The 25,189-nt window shown below is 43.9% G+C and overlaps 3 protein-coding genes across 3 annotated transcripts; 1 reads left to right on the top strand and 2 right to left on the bottom strand.

Annotated features, from left to right (window-relative positions):
• Positions 1–8,397, top strand: kiaa0895l. The gene is made up of 7 exons (XM_030089453.1): positions 1–182; positions 2,098–2,881; positions 2,960–3,103; positions 3,594–3,726; positions 4,641–4,946; positions 5,920–6,017; positions 6,456–8,397. Exons 2-7 carry the CDS (start codon positions 2,144–2,146, stop codon positions 6,615–6,617), a joined length of 1,581 nt encoding a protein of 526 aa, XP_029945313.1. The 5' UTR covers positions 1–182; positions 2,098–2,143; the 3' UTR covers positions 6,618–8,397.
• A 507-nt stretch (positions 8,398–8,904) lies between these two features.
• LOC115387117 (casein kinase II subunit alpha'-like) lies at positions 8,905–20,381 on the bottom strand. The gene is made up of 13 exons (XM_030089732.1): positions 20,346–20,381; positions 15,522–15,895; positions 15,327–15,438; positions 13,229–13,330; positions 12,991–13,041; positions 12,759–12,818; positions 11,568–11,651; positions 11,151–11,261; positions 10,942–11,043; positions 10,582–10,682; positions 10,354–10,502; positions 9,491–9,578; positions 8,905–9,020 (listed from the first exon to the last, which is right to left on the bottom strand). The coding sequence occupies exons 1-12, from the start codon at positions 20,379–20,381 to the stop codon at positions 9,505–9,507; spliced, it is 1,356 nt and encodes a 451-aa protein (XP_029945592.1). The 3' UTR covers positions 8,905–9,020; positions 9,491–9,504.
• Positions 20,382–21,294: 913 nt separating this feature from the next.
• znf319a (zinc finger protein 319a) lies at positions 21,295–25,189 on the bottom strand. Its single transcript, XM_030091294.1, has 2 exons — positions 24,890–25,189; positions 21,295–23,890 (listed from the first exon to the last, which is right to left on the bottom strand). The coding sequence occupies exon 2, from the start codon at positions 23,721–23,723 to the stop codon at positions 21,966–21,968; it is 1,758 nt and encodes a 585-aa protein (XP_029947154.1). The 5' UTR covers positions 23,724–23,890; positions 24,890–25,189; the 3' UTR covers positions 21,295–21,965.

Here is a 25,189-nt window from a genome sequence, read left to right as displayed (position 1 = left end):
GACCGCCGCTTCCTGGCCGGCCCGGGCCGCCGCCTCAGGCCCCGCCGCTCCGTGAACCGTTACCCGCAGACTGTGACTCCCATCCCCCGTAAAAACCAGGAAAGCGCGGGTCCTGTCCGGCTGCGCGGAGCTGCCGCCGCGGTGACTGAATGACTATTCATCCTCGACAGGAGCAGGACTGGGTGAGTGCTGGTTGTAGGACTTGTCGGGAGTTCTATAGCTCCTTTGAACTGATTTGTTTGGAAGGAGGATTCAACATTCAACTGCCTTTGTATCTCATTACAGAAAGAAAAAGAAAATAATATAACCAGCTCACAATAATTATGTGTTACTGCCCATATCCTGTTACACGTCTGTCATAGAAAATTATATTCTCAGCTTGTTGTAATATTTTATCCATATTCTGAATATATTATACTATAAAACAGTATCTTGTTTTTTAAGTATTTTATCTACACAGCCTTTTCAAGTTTATTTTATTGTTATTACTGTGTTAGAAGTATTGAGACACTCTTTTGTCATATGTTATGTATTAATTACATTGCCCACATGTATTTAATTGTGTTATTCATTGGTATAGAACATACATAAGCCTCTACATATCATGTGTCTCTGTATCTGAATATATGTGTCTACTTCTGTACACCTGTAGATGTGTGTGTGTGTGTGTGTGTGTGTGTGTGTGTGTGTGTGTGTGTGTGTGTGTGTGTACTATCTATATGTGATTGAACATCATTATTTCTGTATTTACTGGTGCATCTAACAACCCAACTTTCTTAAGGTGTTCTGCAAATATTCCTTATCATAAAACGACCTGTTTTTCTTCTTGATTGAATATGTCTCATCATTTAAAGAATATAAGTAACTTGAAGATGATAGCACCTGGATTTTTGCTTGATTATTTTTTTAAAGTGTAACAGTAATATGAAGGTGTTTTAGTAGTAAATGCTGTGCTGTTTAACTCTTCTGTATAAATTTAATTGACTGATTTGATTAGAATTTATAGGACTTGAGACAATAATAGCATAACTGATTTTAAAATGCAGCACTTAAAATCCGGCTCATAATTATCAGTTTTAGGTTTATTTATAGGTGCCATAGGCAGGATCCTGTTCCAGTTTGATCCTCACAGGAAGCTGAAGGGTTAAACTCATGGTGACACCTGCAGGCTGCAGTCATTAGGACCCCAGCAATGTTGGCTGGTCGATCAATGTAAATTCATTATCTAGTCATGAACTGGTGCTGGTTTCAGTACAGAAAAAAAAATCTCCAAAAACTAACTGAATAAGTGTTCTTCAATCATCTCTTAAAAATAATGAACTGCTGGACATACCAAGTATAAAGAAAAAAACTCATTGTTGAGGGCAAGTTGTAGAAATGGGATCAGAGGATACCAGGGTGCAAGTCTCATATTAAACATAAATTACATTATTGATGAGTACAAGCATAATGTCATTGCTTCACTGTTTGTGAGCTTGATGTATTATATTTTGCTAAACCTAAAGCAGACATCCTGTCGTCTAGTCGTTTCTAAACAGCAAGTGCATGGCAAAGGTACCCTTGGGTTTATTTCTCCCTTGGGAGATTAATAAAGTTTTTATCTATCTATCATTATTGTCACAATTGAAACGCGTTAAGTTTAAATAATTTGTATTCTAATTAATACCTAACATATAATGATGCCTTAACTGTGAAAACAATGGTTTTGTGAGCCTTTCACTGGTAGTAATGTAAAGCGCTGAGTAGAGCTAGCCTTTGTTATATCTATGAGACTGATACAATTGAAAAACAGGAAAGGCACCGTGTATTCAGAGGTGCTGATGCTTTCATGATATAATTTACACCCAAAATTCCTCACTTTTCTCCTGATGTGATATTGCAAAAAGAATAAGCCAGAGCTTTTACTTGATTAATTTATTGACATTTTACTGTCAAAAACACAGAGTTACTTATATTGAAGATTGTTTTTTCTTAAACCTGTAGTATGTGTGTTTGGTAGGGTTATTGAAACACGTATCCGTCCTGTTAGATTTTGCTGTTTGTTAGTTTTTGTTTTGCTGTTTCCTGAGCGTGTCGCCCTTGGTGTTGTGTCAACAGGGCGAGGCCGTAGCGACAGGCAGCCTGAGGTGTGGCGGCTGTGGTGATGGTGTTGGATTCAGGCGGCGTCCTCATGGATCAGGTCAAGTCTGAAAGTGTCAGGGACTTGTTGGAGCCAGACGTCCAGGCAGATCCACCAAAAACTGCCAGCAGTTCCGACGCCGCTGCTGACAAGAAGCCCCGATCCTCGGCCAAAAGGAGCAGCGTCGCCAAGAAAGAGAAAGTTTCACTCAACGGCCTCCCAGCCCAGAGCAGCAGCAGTCACACGGTCGAGAGGAGGTCCTCGTCTTTAAAATGTGGGGCCACACCCAGACCGCCGCTGCGCCGTCCCCTCAGTCTGGAGGTGACGCCTCAACGCTTGAGGGGTTCTCAGGACCACGTGGCGGACAGGAGGATCCTGCAGCCTCCGTGGAGAAGCGGCACTGCCGCGCCTTCTCCCCCGGCCCGCAGCCTGACCAGCCCCAGCCTGGGAGCCGGCGGCTGGATGCGCCGCAGCGAGAGCACCTGCTCCGTCAACTACTCGCTGGGGCCGCGGGCCGGCAGAGGCCAAATGCGCCCGGCGACCTCGCTGCCGCACATTGCTAAAGGTGTGGGGAGCTCCACGCCGTCGACTTCCGCCAGGCCCTGTCTGCTCGTCGCCCTCAGACCTCTGAACCTGGAGCAGGAGAAGCAGACTTTCTTCCAGTCCGACTACAAGTACGAGCCTCAGTTTGAGTACGCGCAGCCGGAGCCCAAGAGCGTGCTGGAGAAGTACCGGGAGGGGTCGGGGCTCTTCCTTGAGCAGGTCCGTTCAGATCTGAAGAGTCATTCTCTAAAATCACGTATGTAGACACAAGGATGACGTTTGTGTTTTTCTCTGCAGGCTGTTGGGATCATGGAGTGCGTCCTGAAAAAGTTTGGCTCTTACGAGAACTTTGAGGAGGTGACGGGCGGCACCGTGCTCCCGAAGAGTCAGGTCTGGGCTGCCGTCCGCAAATACCTGCAGAAAGAAGGCTGCGTGGGAGAGGTTGGTGCACAGCAGGAGTGCCTGGGATTTTACCTCTAGTACCGTATATCTCAGGCTGTTTAGCAGTGGCCATCTGAACATGTTTTCAAGCCACGACAAAAGATTTCATCACAGTTGCTCACTTTTCACCTGGGAAGAGATGAAGTCCTACAGTGTGTGCCCATAATTCCCCGAGGGTTGGTTTCAGGTCCCTATAAAGTTCATGGCAGTGCCGCCTTTCCTTCTAATCAGAGAAGTTGTTTGAAAGTTCTTAAAGTTCAACTGATCCAACTGCCATAGAAACTAAGGTCACAAGGTCACACCTTATTTTAAGAGGGACATACCACTGTGAGCAAATGGATTAGGTATTTAAACAGCATGGAAAGTAACAGCTGCATCATTCTGAAACTTTATATTTGTTTGAGTGAGCTTGCTGCTCTTGAACACTGACTCACCAAAGCAGATTGGATTTTAATCCAGGCCTTAGTTTATCCCCCCTCTCTGTCCTCAGGTCGTGGTGCGTCTGTCTGACGAGCTGCTGTCTCAGGCCGTGATGGTCGTGGAGAGCTGCCGTCCCACTCTGACCATCAACCTGGCCGGAGCGCGACAACACTGGCTGGAGGGGATGCTGCGGCACGAGATCGGTACGCTCGACTCAGGGCTGTTTTTGAAACCGGTCAGAGTTCAAGATCTACCAGCAGCTGAGCCACTACGAGCATCTTCAAAGCCAGAGTCAGTCGACTCAAAAATCTGGATTTTTTTAATTTTTTTATTCCGTTTTTAAGTTGATTTAATTCATTTAAAAACATTTAAGATGTCTATATTTAAAGTCATTCTGGTAGAAAAGCTTCACATGTGGAAAGGATTTCAACAAACTTACGTTTTCTATGCAGTTTTTTTTGCCCATCTTTTGTGTCCTTTTGAAAAGAAAAAGAAAGTAGGAGTTCAAAAAAACTGACTCAGATGTGATGCGCATTTTCTTGGGACATGTGGCTTCTGATATAGACTGTAGACGTCATCATTCTAGTTTTTCACATGGTTTGGTGTTAAAGTGAACTAGAAAATATAAAAATCAGTAGAATCAAAGAATATCAATCGAATCGGCACCCCAAAAAAAATTGAATAGCGTATCAAACATATCAGCTCAGCCCTACCAAATGCAGTTATAATTTACTTCCAACAATGAAGTCTACCCTATTTTATTCCAGTCGAGAGGGGAAACATTTAGCAAAACATTAGCCTTTGTTTTCAACTTTTCAGTTTTGTCTTCAACTGAATTCTTTTTTGCTGTTTTCGTGTGTTTTTTGCTCCTGGAAAAGCAATATTGCTGGACCCTCCGAGGAGTGTGATGCAGAATTGTACTTCAGCTCTATATTCCTCCTGTTTTTCTCATTTCACTTAAGTATCACAAACAGTTGTATATAGAATGCCATCAGCGTTATTGGTGCAATATTAGAAATAGGACGTTCCTTTAAAAGCTTCAAGTAAAAGGAAAAGGGGAAAAGGGTTCCTGACTTCTAATTTCCAGACTGTGTGTCTGTGACTCGTTCCCCCTCAGGCACACATTACCTGCGAGGCGTGAACAACAACCTGCAGCCGTGGGCCTCCTCGGAAGGCAGGAAGCAGTTCGGCCTGAAGCCGGCCAACCCGACGGAGGAAGGCCTGGCCAGCCTGCACAGCGTGCTGCTGCGGAAGCAGCCCTACCTGTGGCGCGCCGCCCTGCTCTACTACACCGTGTTCCACGCCAACAGCATGAGCTTCAGCCAGCTCTTCAGCCACATCGCGCGCTTCGTCCAGGACCCCGACGTCCGCTGGGAGTACTGCCTCCGGGCCAAGAGGGGACAGACGGACACGGCGCAGCCCGGTGAGCCGCACCCGCTGGCACGCCTTCCTCAACGTATAGGCCATTCATTAGGCATGCATGACACTGGATCCTTTGCCAGCATTTGTTTGAAAAATCTAGTGAACCTGTTTGTGTCACTCTGTCACTCAAAGGACTTCACAAATGATTAATAAAAACATTTAAGGAATAATTTTGCACACACTCTTGAATCCGGTCAACTGGCCCCGGTTGACCTGAATATGTTTGAACGAAGGGAGAAAATGTCTCTGAAGCCGTGTGATCAAGTGCAGATACCCTGATTCAGTTGCTTCCAGCTGTCGTCTACCTGGACCAATGAGAACAAGCGTAGACATTTTACACACACACCCTTATGCATAGTTATGTAGCAACTTTGCCCCATTTTCACTTTACTTCTTGGCCTTTCTAAGACTTCAATCCGCAGGGAGAGCATATGAATTCACTCCCACAACACGTCCTTGCTTTATGCGTTTATAACCTTTGAGTCTTTCTGTTTGTTGTAGCTATGGCCTGCCTGTCCGAGCCGGCCATCTCAATACTTTACTAGTTAAATAACAAGCTCGTGAATGTTGGTGTGTGTACTCACACACCCACTCTCACGAGCTTGTGTAAATCCATTCGTGTTTCATGAGGGTGTGTTTCAGTTAAATGGCGCTCGGTTTACACAAAATGTTTATGAAAATGCTATTTCTTATCTTCATTCTTGCTTGCATTTCATTTTCGGTCATTGAAAGGCTCATGACCTGAACTGAAAACAACCGAACAAGCCAAAGTACAAAGAAAGGGTGCCTTATTTGATTAAAATATGTATCCATGTGATGTAATGTAAACTGTCGGACCCCCTCGAAAGTCTGTTAAAGAGGTTCATCACTCAGGAACTGAAAGGGAAACAAATCATAAACTTGATTGATTGTTTCTCTGAATATTGTTTACAGCTGTGTTTTGTTCATCCTGTTGCCTTCTCTGTGTGTTTCAGGCTGTTTCAGCAAAGATCAGGTTTATCTGGACGGGATCCTGCGGATCCTTCGACACCGGAGGATCATCGACTTCAAGATGTTGACTTCTTTAGGAAAGGTTGGTGCAAAACACAAGTTTAATACTGTAGTTTAGATTAAATACAGACTGATAAACTAATGGGCGATATATTTACTCTTTTTTCCTGGACAGGACAACTTCATTTATATAGCACTAAAACCACTACAGCACAATTAAAGTTCTGTACATACTGTAGCTATAAAAACATAAAACCATAGTACAAGTGCAAAATACACATAAAACCATAGTACAGGTGCAAGATAGAATACAATAAAAATGATAAAAAGGCAATGATAGCAACGATCAAAGCAGGAGCAGAGTCTTAGGCAGGGTAAAACAATTTAAAAAAAAAAACAGTAAAATGGCAACAATGAAAGAGGAGCACAGGCTCAAACTGGGTTAAAAGCCCAAAAACTGAGGATATTCTGGCTGGACTATATAAAGCAGAGAGATAAAGAGACTCCTTCGCCCTCTCAGGTGTCCTTCGAAGACGTGGAGCGGCTGCGACATCTGGCGGCGCTGTCCAGGACCAGAATCCCTCACTTCATGCGCGACCAGGAGCGCTACCTGCAACATCTGGACCACATCGTGGCCGTCAACGAGCTGGACGACTCCACGCTGGAGCAGCTGCTGCCCTGACCGTCCTGACCCCCGACCCCTGACCCCCATCTGGAGCCAAGAGAAGAGCCGGAGGATGCCGGTACCCAGACTGAATAGTGCGGCGTCCCGATTATCACTTCAAATATACAGTATTCCTGATGATTGCTTTCTTTTTTTGTTTTTTTTTTGTAAAACTTGAATGATGCGAACAAAAAGGGACGTACACAGAAACACCTCAGTCGACGTTTTCACTTGTGTGTGATGCATGTTTACGAGCGTGCCTCCCTCCCCGCGCCTTTACTCCCACTATGAAGTTACCTCAATACTGCAACTCTTCGATGTAACCAACATTATCTATGTAATCACCTTCATAATCACGCGCTTTATTTATGCAAATATTTAATTGAATTTTTTTTTTTTTTTACTTTAAGAGAACAAACTGAATGTCTCTGGTATTAGCTTTATACTTTTTTTTAAGACGTTGTTTTTCATGCCTTAGATTATTTGCATTATCAAAAGAAGGACACCAAGGACACAACATCTCCAAAACCCTGGGAGAAAAGCTGAAACTGGGGCCATGAATCTCTTAAATATCAAGTGCCAGCGGACTCAGTCGAGCAGTGAATTAATGTATTTATTTGTTTTCCCGGGGGCGTATTTAAAATAGCAGTGTTACCAATAAGATAATCAGCTGTGTTGTCTTAAGGTGTCCTTGGTGTTCCTTCCAGGATTAATATGCTACTGTGACGTGACCTGTCCCTGAGCTCCCCCTGCTGCGCAGCAACCAAACTCTTAACTGCAACCTTAAAGGAGAGCTTGGCATTCTGGGAATTGGTCCAGCTTCAGTGGAGAGTTGGTGAAAGAAAAAAAAAAAACAAAACAAAACAAAAAGCGTTGCTCAGGGTTCCTGCTGTTCGAGAGCCTGGTGATGAATTAATTTTTTTTTTTTTTAAGAGGCAGATTTTGCCAAATCGATTCAAGACCTGTGGTCCTTTTTATCAGTGAACATCCATTCAGGTTTCCATTTGGTTAAATTAGTCTGTACTTCCGCATATTTCTGTATTACAACTCGAGTTTAGCACAAAATTGACAGTATTTTTACAGAAAATAAATAAAAATTTACAAGACTTCCACATTCCGTTTGAGATATGAAATAAATTAAAGAAAACATTTGGAAAAAATTTTAAATCACATCAACAACCAAGCTGTGAAATTGATCAAATTGAGCATTTTCAACTTTCTGGCGAGAGCTCCATGTGTAGCGTTGTACTGAAGCTTTACACTCGACAGGAAGTCTCCACACCACGAGGACGCTTCCCAAAATGTCAAAGTTTTCCAACTGCAGTACATAAAAGTGCCAAAAGTGGCGTCTTTGAGAACTCTGTTGGGTCTTTTTGTTACTGAGCCAGACGGAGGAGGAAACAGGTTTGTGGTAGGCGTGCCTTCGATGGGTGTCGAGCTCATCCGCTGTAGCTGGCTGTGTGTTCGTTAGGCTGCTTTTTACTGTGTTTTTTCACTCTTCACTTCAGATGTCGGTCGGGGCGTTCGTTTGAGGCCGGGCCGTCTGCGGCAGACCGACACCAGACGTCCAGATTTTATCTTCTATGAAAAAGAAAACTTGATCGGAGTGTAAATGATGTTCAGACTGATGCTGTTACTTTAAATTCACTGTTTACAGTTTAAGTGTTTTTCTGTCGACTGTCAAACTCGGCGCAAACGAACGCTCCTGCTTGTAAACACACGAATGTTGCACAAGTGTTTTATGTTCTGGGAGACATCTTGAATTTCCAGGTTATTTATTAAAATATACACACGATTATAAGCTCTCTGGTCTTTTCTTTTACGTGGTTAAAACACGCTGCATGTCATATGGAAATGACTTGATGAGTGAAGATGAACGGAGAGATCTGTGCTCACATCAGACAATGAAAAGTCCAACACAAACCCTTTAAATAAAAATGGTTTATTCTCTTTCAATATAGCTTTTTGTTCTATCCATAGCAGAAAAGAGCCTCCACGCCACTCAGTGCTTAAACCTGGAACCAGATCTCAGGTCACCACGAGTGTCGCGGTGACTGACAAACGTCTTTACAGCAGCAGCGGTGGCGGCGGCGCCGCCGCCGGTTTGACGCCGACCCAACAACTGGTGCTTTGCTCCTTTTTAAAAACAGATAGAGGGCGTTGGGCGGGAAGAGGGAAAGGAAGGGGAAGGAGGAGGAGGAGAGGAGGAGAGGAGGAGAGGGTCAGATCTGAGTCCAGATCAGGTTGGGTTGTGACTCGGACCAAGCAGCGCAGACTCCCCGGGCCTTTGTTGGGAGAAGTTTAATCCGTGCGTGTTTGTGTGTGCTGCTAATTTGACATCTTGCTCCAGTATGGCTGTTGATGTGGAGGCAGAGGTTTCTGCCACGAAAAGGTCACAAGTTGAGGTAACAACGATTCTTCCTGAATGAGCGGGCGACAGAAAAAAAAACAAAAGATGGAAGGTTAGCAGGTGATCATCTTCTTTTAGATCAGCGAGACTTAGATAAATGTTACTGAAAGTAAACATTATAAACACACAAGTCTGAAGCTGTCACATATTGTGCTTGAAATCTTTCATACTCCGTTGTATTTTACTCTTGAAAAGCCATAAAATAGAATTTATTGATCAACAAGAGAACAAATTGGAATGTTTTTACAGTGAATGTTTTGTTTGGGGAAAAGAAAAAAAATCCAATATCAAGATACATTCTGTTTGTTATCATAAGATCATTTCACTTATTTACTAATATATATACATTTTTTTTTTTGCACCAACCTGAAGGCGACAGTTACAGTTTGTTTGCTCTGAACTGTCAGGAATGTTTGCTTAGCTGTAGTCATCGTGTTGAGTGTGCAGCAGCTGCGTAGTTAAAAGAGGAAGGTGTGTGTACCTGCTCTCTGGTTATCATGTTGCATTGGAGCTGCTTATTGCCTTTGTGCCGTCTGTGTTGGCATTCACTTGTTCCTTCACCACAGGATCTGAGGGACACACACACACACAACTTAAGACACAAACTTCACATCCGTTTTTTTTTTTTTTTTTTCAAAGAAACATTTTTCCCCATGACCTCTCAAACCCATTTTTTATGTTGATTTGATTCTTCAACATTAAAACAGTAAAACTGGTGACTGACATGTAAAATCAACCGTGTTTTAAAGATGGAGAAACATCTGTCGTTTACAAACCAATTACATTTCAAAAGTAACCTCTACATTCCATTTAAAGCTGCTGTAGGCAGGATTTTGCTAGTCAATGCTAATTTTTCTGTGTTTTCTTTGGATTCAATGTTAGAGTATCCATTGATAATCCTTTAGGAGTGTAGCATAACTGCACTACCGCGAGGGCGCAGCGTCTCCATCTGTCTCTGTTCTGAGCTGAAAAGGAATCTCGACAGCTCCAGGTATCTTTGACCAATCAGAAGAGCCCCTGAGGCTCTAACCGTGATTGGTCGAGGGGCGTTCGTTGCACGTTCTTGTGGGAGGGGCTTAACTTGCGTAAGGGCGTGATGTCAGAGAAAACAGGAAAGGATTGGCTGTGCTGGGTTTCAAATCGCCATCTTAGATGGGTCAAATCGGCATCTTGCTTAGGTAAACCTAAGCAAGATGGCGGAGATGCCGAATCCTGCCTACAGCACCTTTAACATCTATGAAATTCCCAAAATTATTAAAGTTGCAGTATTATTAGAGTAGCGACTTGTTTTATATTTAAGTGTGGTTACTGTGAAGTTCCGGCAGCTTCCTGCGGCGTACTCACAGAAGTAGGGGTGCTGCATGGCCTCGGCCGCCGTCAGCCTCTGCTGGTGGTCGTAGCGCAGCAGCTTGTCCAGCAGGTCCAGGGCCTCGGGGCTCACCAGGTGCTGGTTCTCCGACTGGATGAACTGCTCCCAGCGCTTCCGGGTTTGCCTGGAAACACGTGGTTAGAGAGTGCTGCCCGACCGCAACGCGCGCCACCGGGTGAGGAGCGCTCAGCGCCGATACTCACTGTCCCAGCAGGTCTTTGAAGCGTGTGTCCAGTTCTATGTGGTACTTGTGCAGATAGCCGAACAGCTCATCTGTGCCGAGAACTTTGGCGATGCGGACCAGCTGGAAAACGAGACACGTGGAGACGACTTTCACCCCTCCAGTAGGATTTCTGCATTAAGTTTTGTCCTTTTCCAGACTCTACATTCATTAGAAAGGTTTTGCCGGGTTTCTCAGCCTCGGCCAACGTTTGCGACGGTGCGAGGCGCCAGTTACATGACTGGCTACTAAAACTGTCCATCACATCTGGAACCCACCCCCCTCTACTGTAAACTGGAGATAAAGAAGTGGAGAGAATTTGACATGAACAGCGTTTACTCACCTGGTCATAATTGTCCTGACCATGGAAAAATGGCTCCTTCAGAAAAATCATGCTGGCCAACATGCAGCCCAGACTCCACATGTCCAAACTATAGTCGTACATCTTGGTGGAGAAGGAGAAAAAAAAAAAAGAAGAACAGAAAAAAAACATAAGTGGTTGCATTTTTTATAAAACACAAAAGTTGGCAGGTGAATGTGAGTTAAACACACCTGATAGTCCACTAGCAGCTCAGGGCCTTTGAAATAGCGGGAGGCCACCCTGACGTTGTATTCCTGAGCGGGATGGTAGAATTCAGCCAAACCCCAGTCTATAAGACGCAGCTGTGCCACACGGAGAGCGCGTGTTAACCAGGACGTCGTAACTCACAAGGATCAGACAGTCATGAGATCGATTAGTTCTAGTCTCCTGATGATGTGCTGCTGCAAACGTAATCCTGCAGGCCTCCTCTTGCAATTAGCCAAAACATTACAGGACAACACGCCTACTCTTCCCAGCACTTATGAGAAAATCTGATTTTTACAACCTCAGGGCAGACAAGCTTCAGGCTGGGAACCACTGAATGAACGAGTTTCAACGTTTAGCTGCTTCCCAGAGCTTCGATTACAGAGATTAAACCTGATCAGCACCTTCCTCATCTGGTGGTCGATCATCACATTGTGAGGCTTCACGTCCCTGTGCATGATTCCCATACTGTGACAGTAGTCCAGAGCCTGAGGAAGACATGAAGGGGGGAGAGAAAAAAAAAAAAAAAAACATGATCTGCATTGCAGCTCTGCATCACTGATCCACTTCTCCCTCACTGTGCCTCTAAGTGGGTCACTGGGTTGACCAGAGGGACGAATGTTAAGTGGACCGGAAGCTGTGCGAGTATCATTCATGTAGCGATTCATTAAGTGTAAATTCAATTCACACACACACACACACACACACACACACACACTTACAGCCCTGCAGATTGTGATCAGCGTCAGTGGTGGAATATAACAGCTTACTCCATATAGTGAAAACTGAAACTCTCCTGCCTGATAACTTGTGTTTATAACAACTGAAGGAAACGTATCATATTAAGGTACCAGGAAGGAGGAATGCTAATGATGCAACTCCAGTGTGGAGTTTGCATGTTTTCCCTGTGCCCACTGGGGGTTTTTTACAATGCGTTTTAATTCAGACGTGGACAATTGTGCATCGACGCAGCGACAAGTCAGTCATAATGTAGTGTTTGTGTATTTTCCAGCAGTGACACAATACATTTGTCAAGTTAAAAAAAAAGCGACGAGTCCTACGTGATGTAATGCATCAACGTCGCCCACAGAAAAGACAGACAGGATTTTACTCGGTGCTACATGCTGAAGAGTTTCAGGGTTCGTGCACTGGTAATGCTGTTACTTAACGGACCTGTTCAGACTGAAGTCATGCTGCGATGTTCGTCATCTCTTAAATTAAAGCGCGAGTTCATGTCTATTTGACTGCTTGCGCTAATGAAAGGGAAAATTTATTAAGAAAATGATCAAACACACAGTTGTGCATCATGACAGAATCGAGACCAGTGAAGATGCACAGCCCGGGCGCCTCTGTGGGTTTCCTCAGATATTTTAACTTCCCTCCATAATAAAAACATTTTTATGTCAGCTTAGTAAGAGACTGAAGACAGTTCGCACTGCCGCCTCGTTACAAGAAAACCGTGGATTTGAATGGGCAGCAGAGGATGGCCTTGATGATGAATACAACACGATCAAAAAAACAGATATCCAAAGCTCTTCGGTTGAGCGACAGACTTCAGTTCACAAGTTTTTTTCCCCAGAGTGAGATGAAATTACCTTGAGAAGCTCATACATGTAGTAACGGATATCGTAGTCTGTCAGCTTTTGGTAAAGCTCCTGTGAAGAAGAACAAACACACGTTTACGCGAGAAAGCCTCCAAGAGGATCTCATCAATCCTGTATGTACGTGTGCAACATTAACTGGAGGGTTATGCGTGTTATTAATAATGGATACTGATGCCTTCTGCATGGACGGTAACCCTGCTTGGTAGTTGTGCAACTTAGGTACCTTAAAATCTGTGTTATTGATGCACTCAAAGACAAGCGCTGGTGTTCTGGACTGCAAAGAGAGGACAAACACATGGCTCAACGCAGGAGAACAGCAGGGAGGTGGAGATCACCGTCACCCAGTTACAAGCATGGCTGGATTATCACGGCTCACATACATGCCCCACATGCAGGAGGAGAATTAAAAAAAAAAAAAAAAGAAGAAGCCGTGACCCGACCCGGGGTCGGTCCTCACTCACCACGGGGTCTTTGACCGTGTCCACCAGGCGGATGATGTTGGTTCCTCCTCGCAGGTTTTCAAGGATCTTGATTTCACGTTTGATTTTCTTCTTCTTAACGGGCTGAGGGAGAAAACAGGCGCTTGGTGACGCACAACACCGAACTTGAGGAAACACAACAGAGAGCACCAGCGTTTTAATGTTTGACGATGTTAAGATCTGACGTGTTCGGGCAGCGCGAACATAAAACGTACAGAAGACTTTTAACTGAGTCAATCTTTAGATCTTCAGAAGCATTTTTGATGTTTTTTTTAACCCAAAAATTGGTCAGATTGACCAAATAAAAACAGCTTTTTCTCCCTTTTTTAAAAGTTGGTTTTGGTAATTTTGCAGTTTGAGGCCCAGAGGTTCGAGAAGATGGAGGAATTTCTTCTGAACTTAGTCTATTTGGTGTCACATTTAGCTTATTTTGTGTTCATTTGGCTGTTTTCTGCTTCTGTTCACTGAGTTTAGTTCAGATGATTTTGGGTTTGTTTTTTTTTTCCTGGAACATTTATTAAATTCCTAATAAACTATTACTGCTTTCTGCACCCACTCACTTGTCATTACAGTAACACCAAGGACGCTTATGAATCAAGAGAAGGTAATGTTATCCAGTATCTTTTCAACAGTTGTGACAATTCTCCAGCCTAAACATCGACGTTAAATTAAACATCACTGTGATGAGAAGGTTAAACACTTCAGTCTCCCACTGAATTCCTCTTATTTGTTTGCAAATTCAAATTTCTAATTGAAAAACTCATTATTTACGTGTGAACACTCTTATGCTCGACACAATGGATTGAACAGCGCTGAACACCTACGTGATGTGCTCATGAACTTCGACATTGCAACTGAGTCACTGTCTAATTCAATATGCATGCGTGAATGATTATTATAGCTCCAGACAAAAGTCTTATTATATTACTTCTATAACCACGTTGGTGCAGGATTCAGTTTGTTATACTATATTAAGGTCCTGCTATTTTCTTCTTCTCGAAGCTGAAAGTTTCAGCTTCATAAATGCACACAGAAACATCAGTGTCTAGTCATATCAGTGTAAACGATGTCATCCAACCACAGCAGCCGAGAAATATCAAGACAACCACAAACACTGTAATACCATGTACAATATTTCCAATAATACTTGGCCAAAGCCGCATGACAGAGTCTGAGTAGCGTAGCTCTCAGCTCCCAGTTATGTTAAACAACTAAATCCATTGAAGATTCTGCTCATTGCAAACCATTTTCAGCCCCCTAACCAAAAAAAAAAAAAAAAAAAAAAAATCATATTTTCATGGTTTCATAACAATTCCTTGAATTTCATGACTGTGACAGTGTAGGAATCACACATTATGAACGCGTGACTGTGACGTCACTTTTAACACCAACACACTGATTCCTGAACGGCTTTAGCTGCACATGATCACAAAGTGAGAGCCGCTCTTTCAGTCATTATGTGAAGCTCCAGTTAAGAGATGCCGTTTCTATTTCACAAAAACATTTTCTTGACTGAAGAAGCTCATCATTAATCCTGAACTAATTCAATGAAAACACCTGTCTTCCATGATTTCTTCTGAAATTGCAAGAAACAAGCAGTAAGAACATTCCCCGTTTGGTTTCTTGACAATACATGAACACCAACAGGACTTCCTCACTGAGTCTAACTGAAGAAGCAGAAATGTTAGTTCTCCAAGTAATTCAACAGGTTTGAGTATCAGGAGCCGGTCAGTGACTCCACAACTTTCTAAGGAAGCAATTTTCGGTTGTTTGTTGCGTCTCTGTGCTCTCTTTACGTCCCCTAACCCTGTACAGAACAGCAGAAAGCTGCCATCTCAGAGCCCGGGTCGTCAAAGGTGAGTTTTTTTTCTGCTTTCCATCATCACCTATGCTTGATCAAGTGGAGTAGTGTTTTTTTATTTTCCTCTGCTGACAGGCCTCAGGATGACAAAGCTATTGGTGCTATTTAAATACAATTTGACTGAAATCGTTCATTTTCACAGGCTCTGACCACAATGAACGATTAAATAAAGGTTAAATAAGGGAAGAAGAATCAGGAGAATATTCATCACACGCTCACTTTGAGGATTTTCACCACCACTTTGTCATTGTTGGTCACGTTTATGGCCTCGAACACCTCGCTGTACTTCCCTCTGCCCAGCTTGCGGACCAGCTGGTAGTTGTCTTGATTGCTGCGAACAGAGCGGAGACAGATTAAATGAAGCCCGGGAAGCGCGGACGGCGATTCTGCACCGTTCACACGCGGCTGCCGTACCTCCAGTTTGGCACGTGTGCGTCATAGTCCCAGTACTCCCGGTTCTTCTGTGTGTTGACTTCGGTGTACACCCGAGCCTTGCTGCTGGCCGGCGTGGATCCGGGCATCGCTAGCTTTGAGGCTCCGTGTCGGGGACCTTCTCCTCCCGCTGAATACTTGTTGGCTCGATACTGGAGGGCAGCACACCGACTCTCCTGATGGCGCGACTCTAAGATCCCGGAGTTGTGCTTACCATTGGTTTTGGCCGCTTGTGCCCGCTGGGTAAAGGCTTGGGGCCGGTCCGCCGCCGCCGTGCAGACTGACAGAGCTACGATGACTGACTGAGTGAGGCTCCTGAAGAGGAAGGTTGGCAGGATGGGATGAAGTGCCGCCAGCTGCAGGAAGAAGGTTGGTTTAGGAAAGTGGGAAAAAAAACAAAAAAACACATGCATCAGTCTGTCGTGACTTTGATTGTTAATCATTCAGTATAACTGGCTCAATGATTTTATGGAAGCGTTCACATGCAGCTGCAGTTATTTGCGCCAAATGTTTCTGTAAATGTGTAGTAATTAAAGGTTGTTTGGTTTTGTAACTTCTCAGAGTCAATTTCAGTCTTGGATAACTTTGTTTTATCTCTGTGGATTAGTTTGGCATTTGCGGTTAATTTATCTCAGCATTTTTGGTCTTAGCGTGATTGTAATTTTAGAAGTTTTAGAGATCATTTTTTTTCTTTTTTTGGCAGTTGTGCACTGGAAATGAGCTTTAATTTTGATCATTTCAGTGCATTTTGTCATTTGCATCACAAATCTGTCATCTTGTGGCACTGATTTAGTTTCGAAATAATTCTGCATTTATTTATAGTCTCTTTGAAAACATTACCCCAAAACTTTTCCATGAGTCTTTCTGAGCTATTTGTGAGTTATTTACCATCGTGAGTTAGTTTAAGAGTTCCACCTATATTCTGTTAAAGGTTTTTAATTTTGTCTTGGATTTTTTCGTATCTACTATATGGCTGTGTATAAGGATTTTGACAAAAATAACTGTTCTTTTGAAACTCATTTGTATGTATTTTGATCTTAGACATTTTCAGAGAAGTCACTTGTGCTCATTCTGTGGTTTCATATCATTTGCTGTGGGTTTAGGACTCCACATATAATCTTGTATGGTCACATATTTATCATACATTCTATGGTTACTTTTGTGCCTCATCTCATTCTATGTAATCCCTGTGTTGCAACGTCCCTGAACCAATCTTCTGTGAATAGTCAAGTGATCAAGTTTTCCATCTCTTGATTTATTTATGAAAGTGTATTATTATTTTAATACATTCTGGATTGTCAGAAGTACTTATGAATCATCTTTTTCACCACAGTCATTGAAAGCACCCTTACATACAGTTATTTTTGTTGTATTTTTCCCCACTTAATTTGCAGTTTCAGTGTAATGATGTATCTCTTGGTTGTCAAAACAGGTGTTTCAAAAAGGTTTAAAGCAGGGTTGTCAAACATGAGGCCCGTGGGCCAAAATCGGCCAGCAAGAGGCTCCAATCGGGCCCACCAAACCACCAAGTAAATTGTAAAAATTTCAAAGTAAACTTCAAAAAATTATTTTTATAAATTCTTAACACGTCAAAAATATGACACCCAAGCTGACATATCGGTCACGATGTCAGGGTGAGTTTGTAAAAACATGTATAATGCAATCTTTTAGGACATTTTACTTTATTTTGCACAAGAAGGCATCAATGAATTTGATTTATGTTGGCATTGTAGTCATTTGCAGTCGTAATTGTTTGGATTGCTGGGAAAATGCATTTGCATCATATACAATCACAAATAAACTTAAAAGTTTAACTATAATGGTTAATAGTGCACCATTCTGTCAGCCTGGCAGAGTCAAGATGAAACTGACACCGAAATACAAAATATTTGTCACCAAAGGTTTGTATCCACATTTGTTTACAATGTTTTGTAAGACCCTGAATTAAGGTTTATCTTATTTATATAATGTTTTAGAGCCACCTTTATGCAGTTTATCTTAAGTCTTCAGTCTCTTTTTGTGTTGTATTTTGCACTGTTTTGATCGCTGTGCATAACATTAGTAAGTCAATCTAAACAAGAAAATAACTATACCATCAATAGTTCAGCGTTAAAAAAAATGCTTCAAATTAGCAATGTGACGAGTTTAAATCACAACTTGAGGTTTCAAACTAAATTAAAACTCATTTTGCAGGCAAGCAAGCGACTTGTTTGGCGGCCAGCGTTAGTTGACGCCTCACTTAACTAGCATCATTTCCGACACATTTGAGGCTAACTACCAGTGCTAACTAGTTACCGTGACCTAGCTAGCTGGCTTGACACAAAACGAGCACATTTTAACCATTGGAGCAGCAGCGCAGAGACACAAACACAGTTAATTAATTACGCGGAGAGCATTTCGGCTTCAATTTGGTAATTATCGACGGAATTTCAGGCAAGTGCGCTGGATAAACGAAGCTAAAGTTAGCGGCTAACCTCGTCGTAGAAACACCGCTGCTCGGCTGGAGTCCGCCCGGCATGAACGCAGAGGTTAGCTCGCTGCGAGCGGCGCTGCGGCTCCTCCGGCTCTCAATCAACCTGTAATGTGGCCAAACGGTTTGTGCTCCGGAGATTTACCGGTGTGATCTGACGGAGGAGGGAGGCGGTGGCGGTTCATCTAGCAGCGGTTCGTTAGAAGAACCAGGATGAGCTTCGTTTTTGCAGTAAACATCCCCCGGAAGTGAACCGAGGCGCGACTCTGTCACGGAGTAAATATGATTAAAGCTCCTTGTTTCCTTAACTGTGCGGGAAGCCAAACGTATGCAGACAAAGGCACATTTCCAGGGTGTAAATCTATTTAAGTAGCGCTTAATAGAAATTTACATTTATAAGCACGCAGTAGGCGAGTTCAGCCAGGGACGGACTTTGACAGATAGTGGCCCGGGGCAAAGGCGTGTCGAAACCCCCCCAATCAAAACAACTAGAAACAACTATAAAATGTACATCCAAATGATCAAATTATACCCCCCCCCCCCCAGAAAAGTACAAATATTACGGGGTCTGAAAGTTATAAGCATTAACTCTAACTTTTAACTAAACTCAAAATGCCTCCTGTGGTTTCCAGCCTGCAGTCCAGGACCCCTACAGTGACACAGCAACACACATGCTTTGCAACCTGGGGGGCAGATCTGAGACTCTACCTGCTCCAAGGTGGTCAAATTAAATTCACACATATCAAATAAACCCAATAATGACACATTCTTACGTCCCAGAACCGACTGATGCTGGTCCCACCAGTGTTCAATTAAACATTTTTTTAAGCTTTGGGAAACCAGACATCAGAAAGCGGGTCTGATCGAGTTTCAGAGAAAAACATGTTGGGACCAACTGCAGGATTCTTTTATACATCCAAACGATATCAATTCCCATCCTTCTTCCACTGTTCTCTTGTGTAGGCCTGTGGAGTCCTAGAGCTGATGCTGGTGAGGGCAAGATACACCCTGAACAGGTTATCAGTCCATCACAGGTCAAACACAGGGCGCACACCCACGCGTGCGCGCACACTCCCCAAGTATAATATTTGTACTTTTTATACTACCAAGTATTTTTACTTTATATTGTCCTTGTGATCTTGCCTTTTCTAATGTTTTTACAGTTTGCACTTTTTTTTACAACAATTTGTGATTTCTAAGTTGTTTTTAATCCCATTACATTTATGTTTATTACTTTTTTAAAATGTATCAGTTACTTTGCCAGTTTTAAAAAATGAAACATTTGTGCACATGCACATTCTCTTCTCTTAAAACTTAGTCATAAGCATAACATCTTGCTAAATTTTCACAATCATATGCAAATACTTCATAGTAGTTTGTGGGTCAACTATAGATGTTTATTGATAAAGACAAGGAACATATTGTACTTTAACTTGGAACACTTTGTCATGTGTGTCATAAAATAAGCCTCACATGGGCCAAAACTACAGTCTACATGACACTGCAAAGATTTTTACTCAGAGATTACAAAAAAATATGTATACTACCTGCGATTTTGGGATCATCCTGAACTCCTTATGACAACAGGCCTAGAAAAATACTGACACCAACAAAGTGATTGTAAAAATATGTAAATGCTGAAATAGCATTATCAAAGCGGAAGTGAGTTTGTGAAAATGGCGGCTTAAGAAGCAAAAGACTTTGACCTCAGATGTCTGAAGATAAACACTGGGAACAAGAGTGTCAGATCACACATTTTTTTTAATGTTTTAAAAAAAGCAGAAGTGAGTATCTTCTTACTGTACTCATCATTCTCTGCACTCACAAAAGGAAATCAGGAGAAGTTAGTCATAAGTTAACTCCTCTTACTGGTTCAGGTCATTTAATCAGTGGGTATTTCAAATTTGTGAGATATTTGGGTGTTTTTAATGGAGTCTAAAATACATCAGCCTAAAAACACCTTATGTAGTTTATGGCAATGGAGAACTAAAGTAACTTTTTTGTATAGTCTTTTTCCCTTCATCATCTTTATTGTTCAGAAAATTTGGGAAAATACACAAACGTCATGACTTGAGCATCATAAAAGTATTTGTACTTTTTATTCAGCATTTTGGCTTTGTGGCCATTTTTTTATTATAACAACATGTTATCAGAAACTCCGAAAACAAAACCATGAAAATCCTGTTGATTTAAGTATGAATGTGGGAAATGTGGATATTGTCATACACTTGACACAACTGCCAGCATCATTTATGCAGGTTTTTCCAATATATGGTCATTTTTCTTTGAACATGAATGAACAGTTTTCCAGCCACCTTGAGGGGCTTTAGGCTTACCCAGCAGATGAAGACACTGCACAGCACGGGTGTCATAGGGGTGGTTTATTTTAATAGTCTGTATACAGTATTAACAGGAGCCTATATTGATAACCGTATGCGTAAAATGATATTGATGCTTTGTTACACGTGTTTGCCCCTTGATGAAACAGACTCACCAGGATTCAAACCATGGCACACAGTTATCCCCACGCCCAGTCAACAGAAATCTTCAGTCAGTTCCATTTGACCATGACTTCCACCCCCCCCCCCCCCCAAAAAAAAAACAAACAATAAAAAACAAAAAATAAAAACACCTGTTAAATATACTGCCATGATTGTTGTACAGAATATTGAAATCCACACAGTAAACTAAAGTACACACACTTGTAATGTATTCAACTTTATCTCTGGTATAAACTGACACATACGTGGCAAGTTTCTCTGTTCAGTTCAGAACAGAAGGGAGCAGATTATAATCCCGTGAAAGGCCAATTTATGGAAAACAAACATATAATAATAATAATTAGAATAATAATATTACTTTTGTTAGAGCTATATCGCACAGTAACTAACGCAGCTAGATTGTGTCGAATGGGTGCCGTAATGCTCTGAAGTCATGTTGGGTTAAACCTGGCGGAGAGCTTCTTGGAAATGAACTGAAGGCGCTTGCCGAAGACAGCAAGCTCATTCATAAGTGAATAGAAAAGCAGGTAACATAAGCACTATACAGTTTTTAATGTTTACATAGCGTATACACACAATCTATAATATAACAGAGTAGACTATGCCATGAATCAGTAGTCATAAATATTACATTGTGCATGTTCTATTGCACATGTCAAGTGTTTGTATGACAGAAGGTAAATGAGTTAGTTACCTCGATGTCATTTGTTTTAATACAAAGATGCAACAACACAGAGTTTCATAGGACACTGGCTATACATTTTCACAAATCCACCTTTTTTTCATCTCATCTGCTTAGGATGTCTCCCTAAATAAACCAAACCTATAATACAACAGTGATATTAAAGTGTGATAAATATTCATGCACAAACAGATGATTCTATCTAAGATCTACTATGTGAAAAGATACTGTTGCACAAGCCAGCTGTTTGGAGGGGACGAGGTGGCCTTTCGGCTATACTGAGACACAAAATTAAACATAAGAATGAGTGACCAGTAAATAAAATAATTAAAAAAAAAAAAAAAAAAAAGGCACATGGAGCAGAGGAGCATACACATGACCACGCGCACATAAGTGGACAACAGCTGTTTGGACGTTCTTGCCAACTTTCTCAACAACGGGTTATACAACAGACAATCACATGCAACCACAGAGTAAGGTCCCACACTCGAATACTAAAACAAAATCAAGATCTTTCCACGTTTTTACACATCTTTTATCGCTTAGAGCAAGTTTCTTCTTCACCACGTGTGTCCCAGAGTAACAAGAGGGGTCCTAATCCCCACTGTGAGCCTGCCTTTAAGTCAACAAATCATGAGGATGAGTTCAGTCTTAACATGACTAAAAAATTCATCATAAATGGATTAAAAACTACAGCTGGGTGAGCAGGGGCTGGCACACATCATGGGCTTGTTTCATATCTGCTGCCCGGTGTCGAGGAGCAGCAGCTCGGTTCATGGGATGCAGGGCGCTTCGGGGAAGCTCTCGCCCTCGGCGGTGTGTTGGACCGTGTGCTCCTGCAGCGCCGTGAGGTCCACAAAACGCTCGCCGCACCACACGCACTTGAACTGCGTCTCCCGCGAGTGGACGCTCTGATGCTTGGCCAGATGCTCGCGCTGCTTGAAGCTCTTGTCACAGCTCGCGCACTTAAAAGGCTTCTCCCCCGTGTGGACGCGGCGGTGGCGCTGCAGCTCGGACGAGTACCTGAAGCGCTTCTCGCAGTCGGGGCACTTTAGCGGCTTCTCCCGGGTGGGGTCGCAGCGGTGCTGCACGAATTCGGAGGACGACACGAAGCGCTTGTCGCAAAGGGAGCACTTGAGCGGCTTCTCCGTGCAGTGCGAGTTTTGATGGCGCTGCAGCGTTGAATTCTTTTTGTAACCTTTGCCGCACACGTCGCACTTGTATGGCTTTTCCACTTCGCCGCCACATTTGTGCCGCAGGAGTTCGCCCGACTGACTGAAAGATTTCTGGCAGGATGCGCACTTGAAGAGACTCTCCATCCCGTGGACCTGCTGGTGGTAGAGCAGGTGGGACGGCTGAAGGAAGCCCTTGTCGCACAGGTTGCATTTGAAAGGGCGATCGGCTGGGTTTTTGTGAGTGCGGCGGTGGCGAACAAGTGCGTACTGCTGTTTGAAACTCATCTGACACTCCTCGCACTGGAAAGGTCGCTCCTCGGAATGAGTGCGTTCATGTTGCCGCAAGTCAGAAGGCCGCTTGAAGCTCTTCCCGCATGAGCCACAGCGGAAAGGTCTTTCACCTTCAGGCTGGCACTGATGGTGCAGGAGCTCAGACGACTCTTTAAAGTGCATCTCACACAAATTGCACTTGAAAAGGTGCTCGCCTGAGTGAGCGTACATGTGCCGCACAAGGTGGGAGCGGTGCTTAAAACTCTTCTCGCACACAGCACATTTGTACGGCCGCTCGGAGCTGTGAGTGCGCTGGTGGTGTGCCAGATGTGAGGACTGGCTGAAGCTTTTATCACACGTGTCACATTTGTATGGCTTCTCACCAGTGTGTATCCTCTCGTGGCGCGTCAGCTCCGACAAATGCCGAAAGGATTTATGGCACACCGAGCACTTGTATGGCCGATCCGGTGCAGAAGCTTCAAACGCGGGGGGAGACGAGGCACTGATCGCTGCACCACCGGATGTCTCCCCGTTGGAGGGCTGCTGGGGGTTGGCAGCTGATGAGGTTGGGGTTGCATTTCCAGACCCGGGCCTGTAGGTTTTCTCACAGATGGAGCACTTCATTGGGTTGTTTCCATTGCCGTGCGAGTTGTGATGCTGAGCTAGCGAGGTGAGCAGAGAGAAGCCCATCTTGCAAACGCCACACACAAACGGCTTCTGCTCCACCTGCACACACTGGTGTTCCAGTAGATCGGTCGCCTGGCTGAAGATCTTCATGCACTGCGTGCACTGAAACGACCGGTCTTGGCTCACCATGCATTGATGCTCGTGGGGATTGGCCAGGTGAGAGATGTCGTGGCCGCAGGCGCCACACTTATGCCCTCGTTCGGCCCCGACCTGCAGGTTGGCCTGCTGACCCTGCACCGCATGCTGCTGACCGTGTTGGGGCTGCTGCAGAGAGGTGTCCGGCTGCAGGACTACTCCATACACAGCACATCCCAGAGGGTTGTCAGTCCCCTGAGGGAGTGTGTGCACAACAGAAGGTGGAGCGACTGCATGCTGCTGCTGCTGCCACGCCTCCGTCATCCTGCCACTTCACACGCAAAGACTCAGTGCTCAGCAGAGGGAGGCACCAAAGCCCCCAAATAAGAGGAAGATAGTGCTGGTGTAGAAATTCCGACCAGCCCTGAGGCAGGAGCTCAGCGATGTCCGTCTCTTACACGTCCTGTGATTGGTCAGATAAGGAGAAAAACCTGGAGGGAAACAGAACATATGATTCAATAAACAGCAAGTGCACAAGGAGTTTAGTGCACACAATGGACAATATTAACATGAAACAACACTTCACATGATAATGCACAGTAAACAGCACGGTGAGGCACATACACTAAAAAACTGATGGCTTTAACATACAAGCAGGTGAAAAAGAGGAATGTCTGACAGTCAAGGTTAGCTTCTGACATGAAACTGAAATAACAGCTTGTTGGCAAACGCCTTGCACGTTCTACTACAAGAAACTAAATTCTTGAAGAGGGTGCACATGCATTTTCCAGCCAAACGCATTTATGTGGCAGGTAGAAAGATACAAGTCCATAGAAATATTAGAGCTAAACGAGCCCGAAATCACCAGGCTCGGTCTATTTCCTGGAGCGAACCTCGGCGATTTAGTTTAATAAAACATGGTTCTTCACAGTACCACTATGCAAATGCATTTAAAATATGATTCGGACTATAATCGGGTTATCTGCCAGGAGAGATAACATTTCTTCTAAGCGGTGTGTAATGCGAGTGACACTCTTCCAGGACGTAGCCGCCGTTAGCTCACCAGCTAGCCGCTAGAAACGGCTAACGACATTAAACAACCGGGGCTGCCGCTGCTAATAACGCCGGGCGTCAGTGCTCGGAGGGAAAAAAAACGCACAAATATCCAGTGTCTTCCTATCATACGAGGGGTCCGGTGATTGAATTCATGCACACAGGGAGAAAAAAAAAAAAAAAAAAAAAAAAAACCAAGACCGAAGCGACTCCGCCTTGGTGCTCGGCTACATTTTCCGCTCTATGAAAGGCCACAGTCGGTGGTTTGATACGAGGCTCCGCGGCCAGAGGACCCCGAATCAAACTAGGCCGCCCAGAAGCTGTGGGGAGGAAAATCGGCCTCCTGTCGCAGAGCCCCGCACATCTGCACAAATAAAAACCGACATTCCCTCCCGGTACCGGAAAAAAAAAAAAAACAACAACCCGCCATCACTTACTGGAGCCGCTCACGGATGCTTTCCGCTGTCGTCTTCGCTTCGGGCTCGACGGTGGTCGGTGTTTTCGGGATTCGGAGGAGGACCGGCGGTGGAGGGGATGCGGGTGAAGCCGGACGCCATCCTTCTGCAGACGGACGGACACCGGAAACCGCGGCGCGGCGGGGCAAAGCCGCTGCAACTGCTCCCCACCGGAGAGCGGAGACACTGAGGGACCCCTGAACCAGCCCCCGGGGGAGGGAAACCTCTCCGGGTTAATGCAAAGATCCTCCGAAGACACACAAAGGCCAGTTGGAGCGGGTT

Source organism: Salarias fasciatus, chromosome 1 (genome assembly GCF_902148845.1).
Source record: "Salarias fasciatus chromosome 1, fSalaFa1.1, whole genome shotgun sequence".
In the NCBI taxonomy this organism is placed as follows: Eukaryota; Metazoa; Chordata; class Actinopteri; order Blenniiformes; family Blenniidae; genus Salarias; species Salarias fasciatus.
This window is presented reverse-complemented; position numbering and strand designations above follow the sequence as displayed.

What these genes read in the sequence shown, in the direction of transcription:
- kiaa0895l (XM_030089453.1), top strand. Translation starts at nt 2,144, where the DNA reads ATGGTGTTGGATTCAGGCGGCGTCCTCATGGATCAGGTCAAGTCTGAA. An exon ending in AAGAAGGCTGCGTGGGAGAG is followed by an intron (nt 3,104 to 3,593) that starts GTTGGTGCACAG and finishes CTCTGTCCTCAG; the next exon opens with GTCGTGGTGCGTCTGTCTGA. An exon ending in TGTTGACTTCTTTAGGAAAG is followed by an intron (nt 6,018 to 6,455) that starts GTTGGTGCAAAA and finishes TCGCCCTCTCAG; the next exon opens with GTGTCCTTCGAAGACGTGGA.
- LOC115387117 (XM_030089732.1), bottom strand. Translation starts at nt 20,381, where the DNA reads ATGACACCCGTGCTGTGCAGTGTCTTCATCTGCTGG. An exon ending in ACACGGTCAAAGACCCCGTG is followed by an intron (nt 13,042 to 13,228) that starts GTGAGTGAGGAC and finishes CTCTCTTTGCAG; the next exon opens with TCCAGAACACCAGCGCTTGT. An exon ending in GTCAGGACAATTATGACCAG is followed by an intron (nt 10,683 to 10,941) that starts GTGAGTAAACGC and finishes CTCGTTTTCCAG; the next exon opens with CTGGTCCGCATCGCCAAAGT.
- znf319a (XM_030091294.1), bottom strand. Translation starts at nt 23,723, where the DNA reads ATGACGGAGGCGTGGCAGCAGCAGCAGCATGCAGTCGCTCCACCTTCT.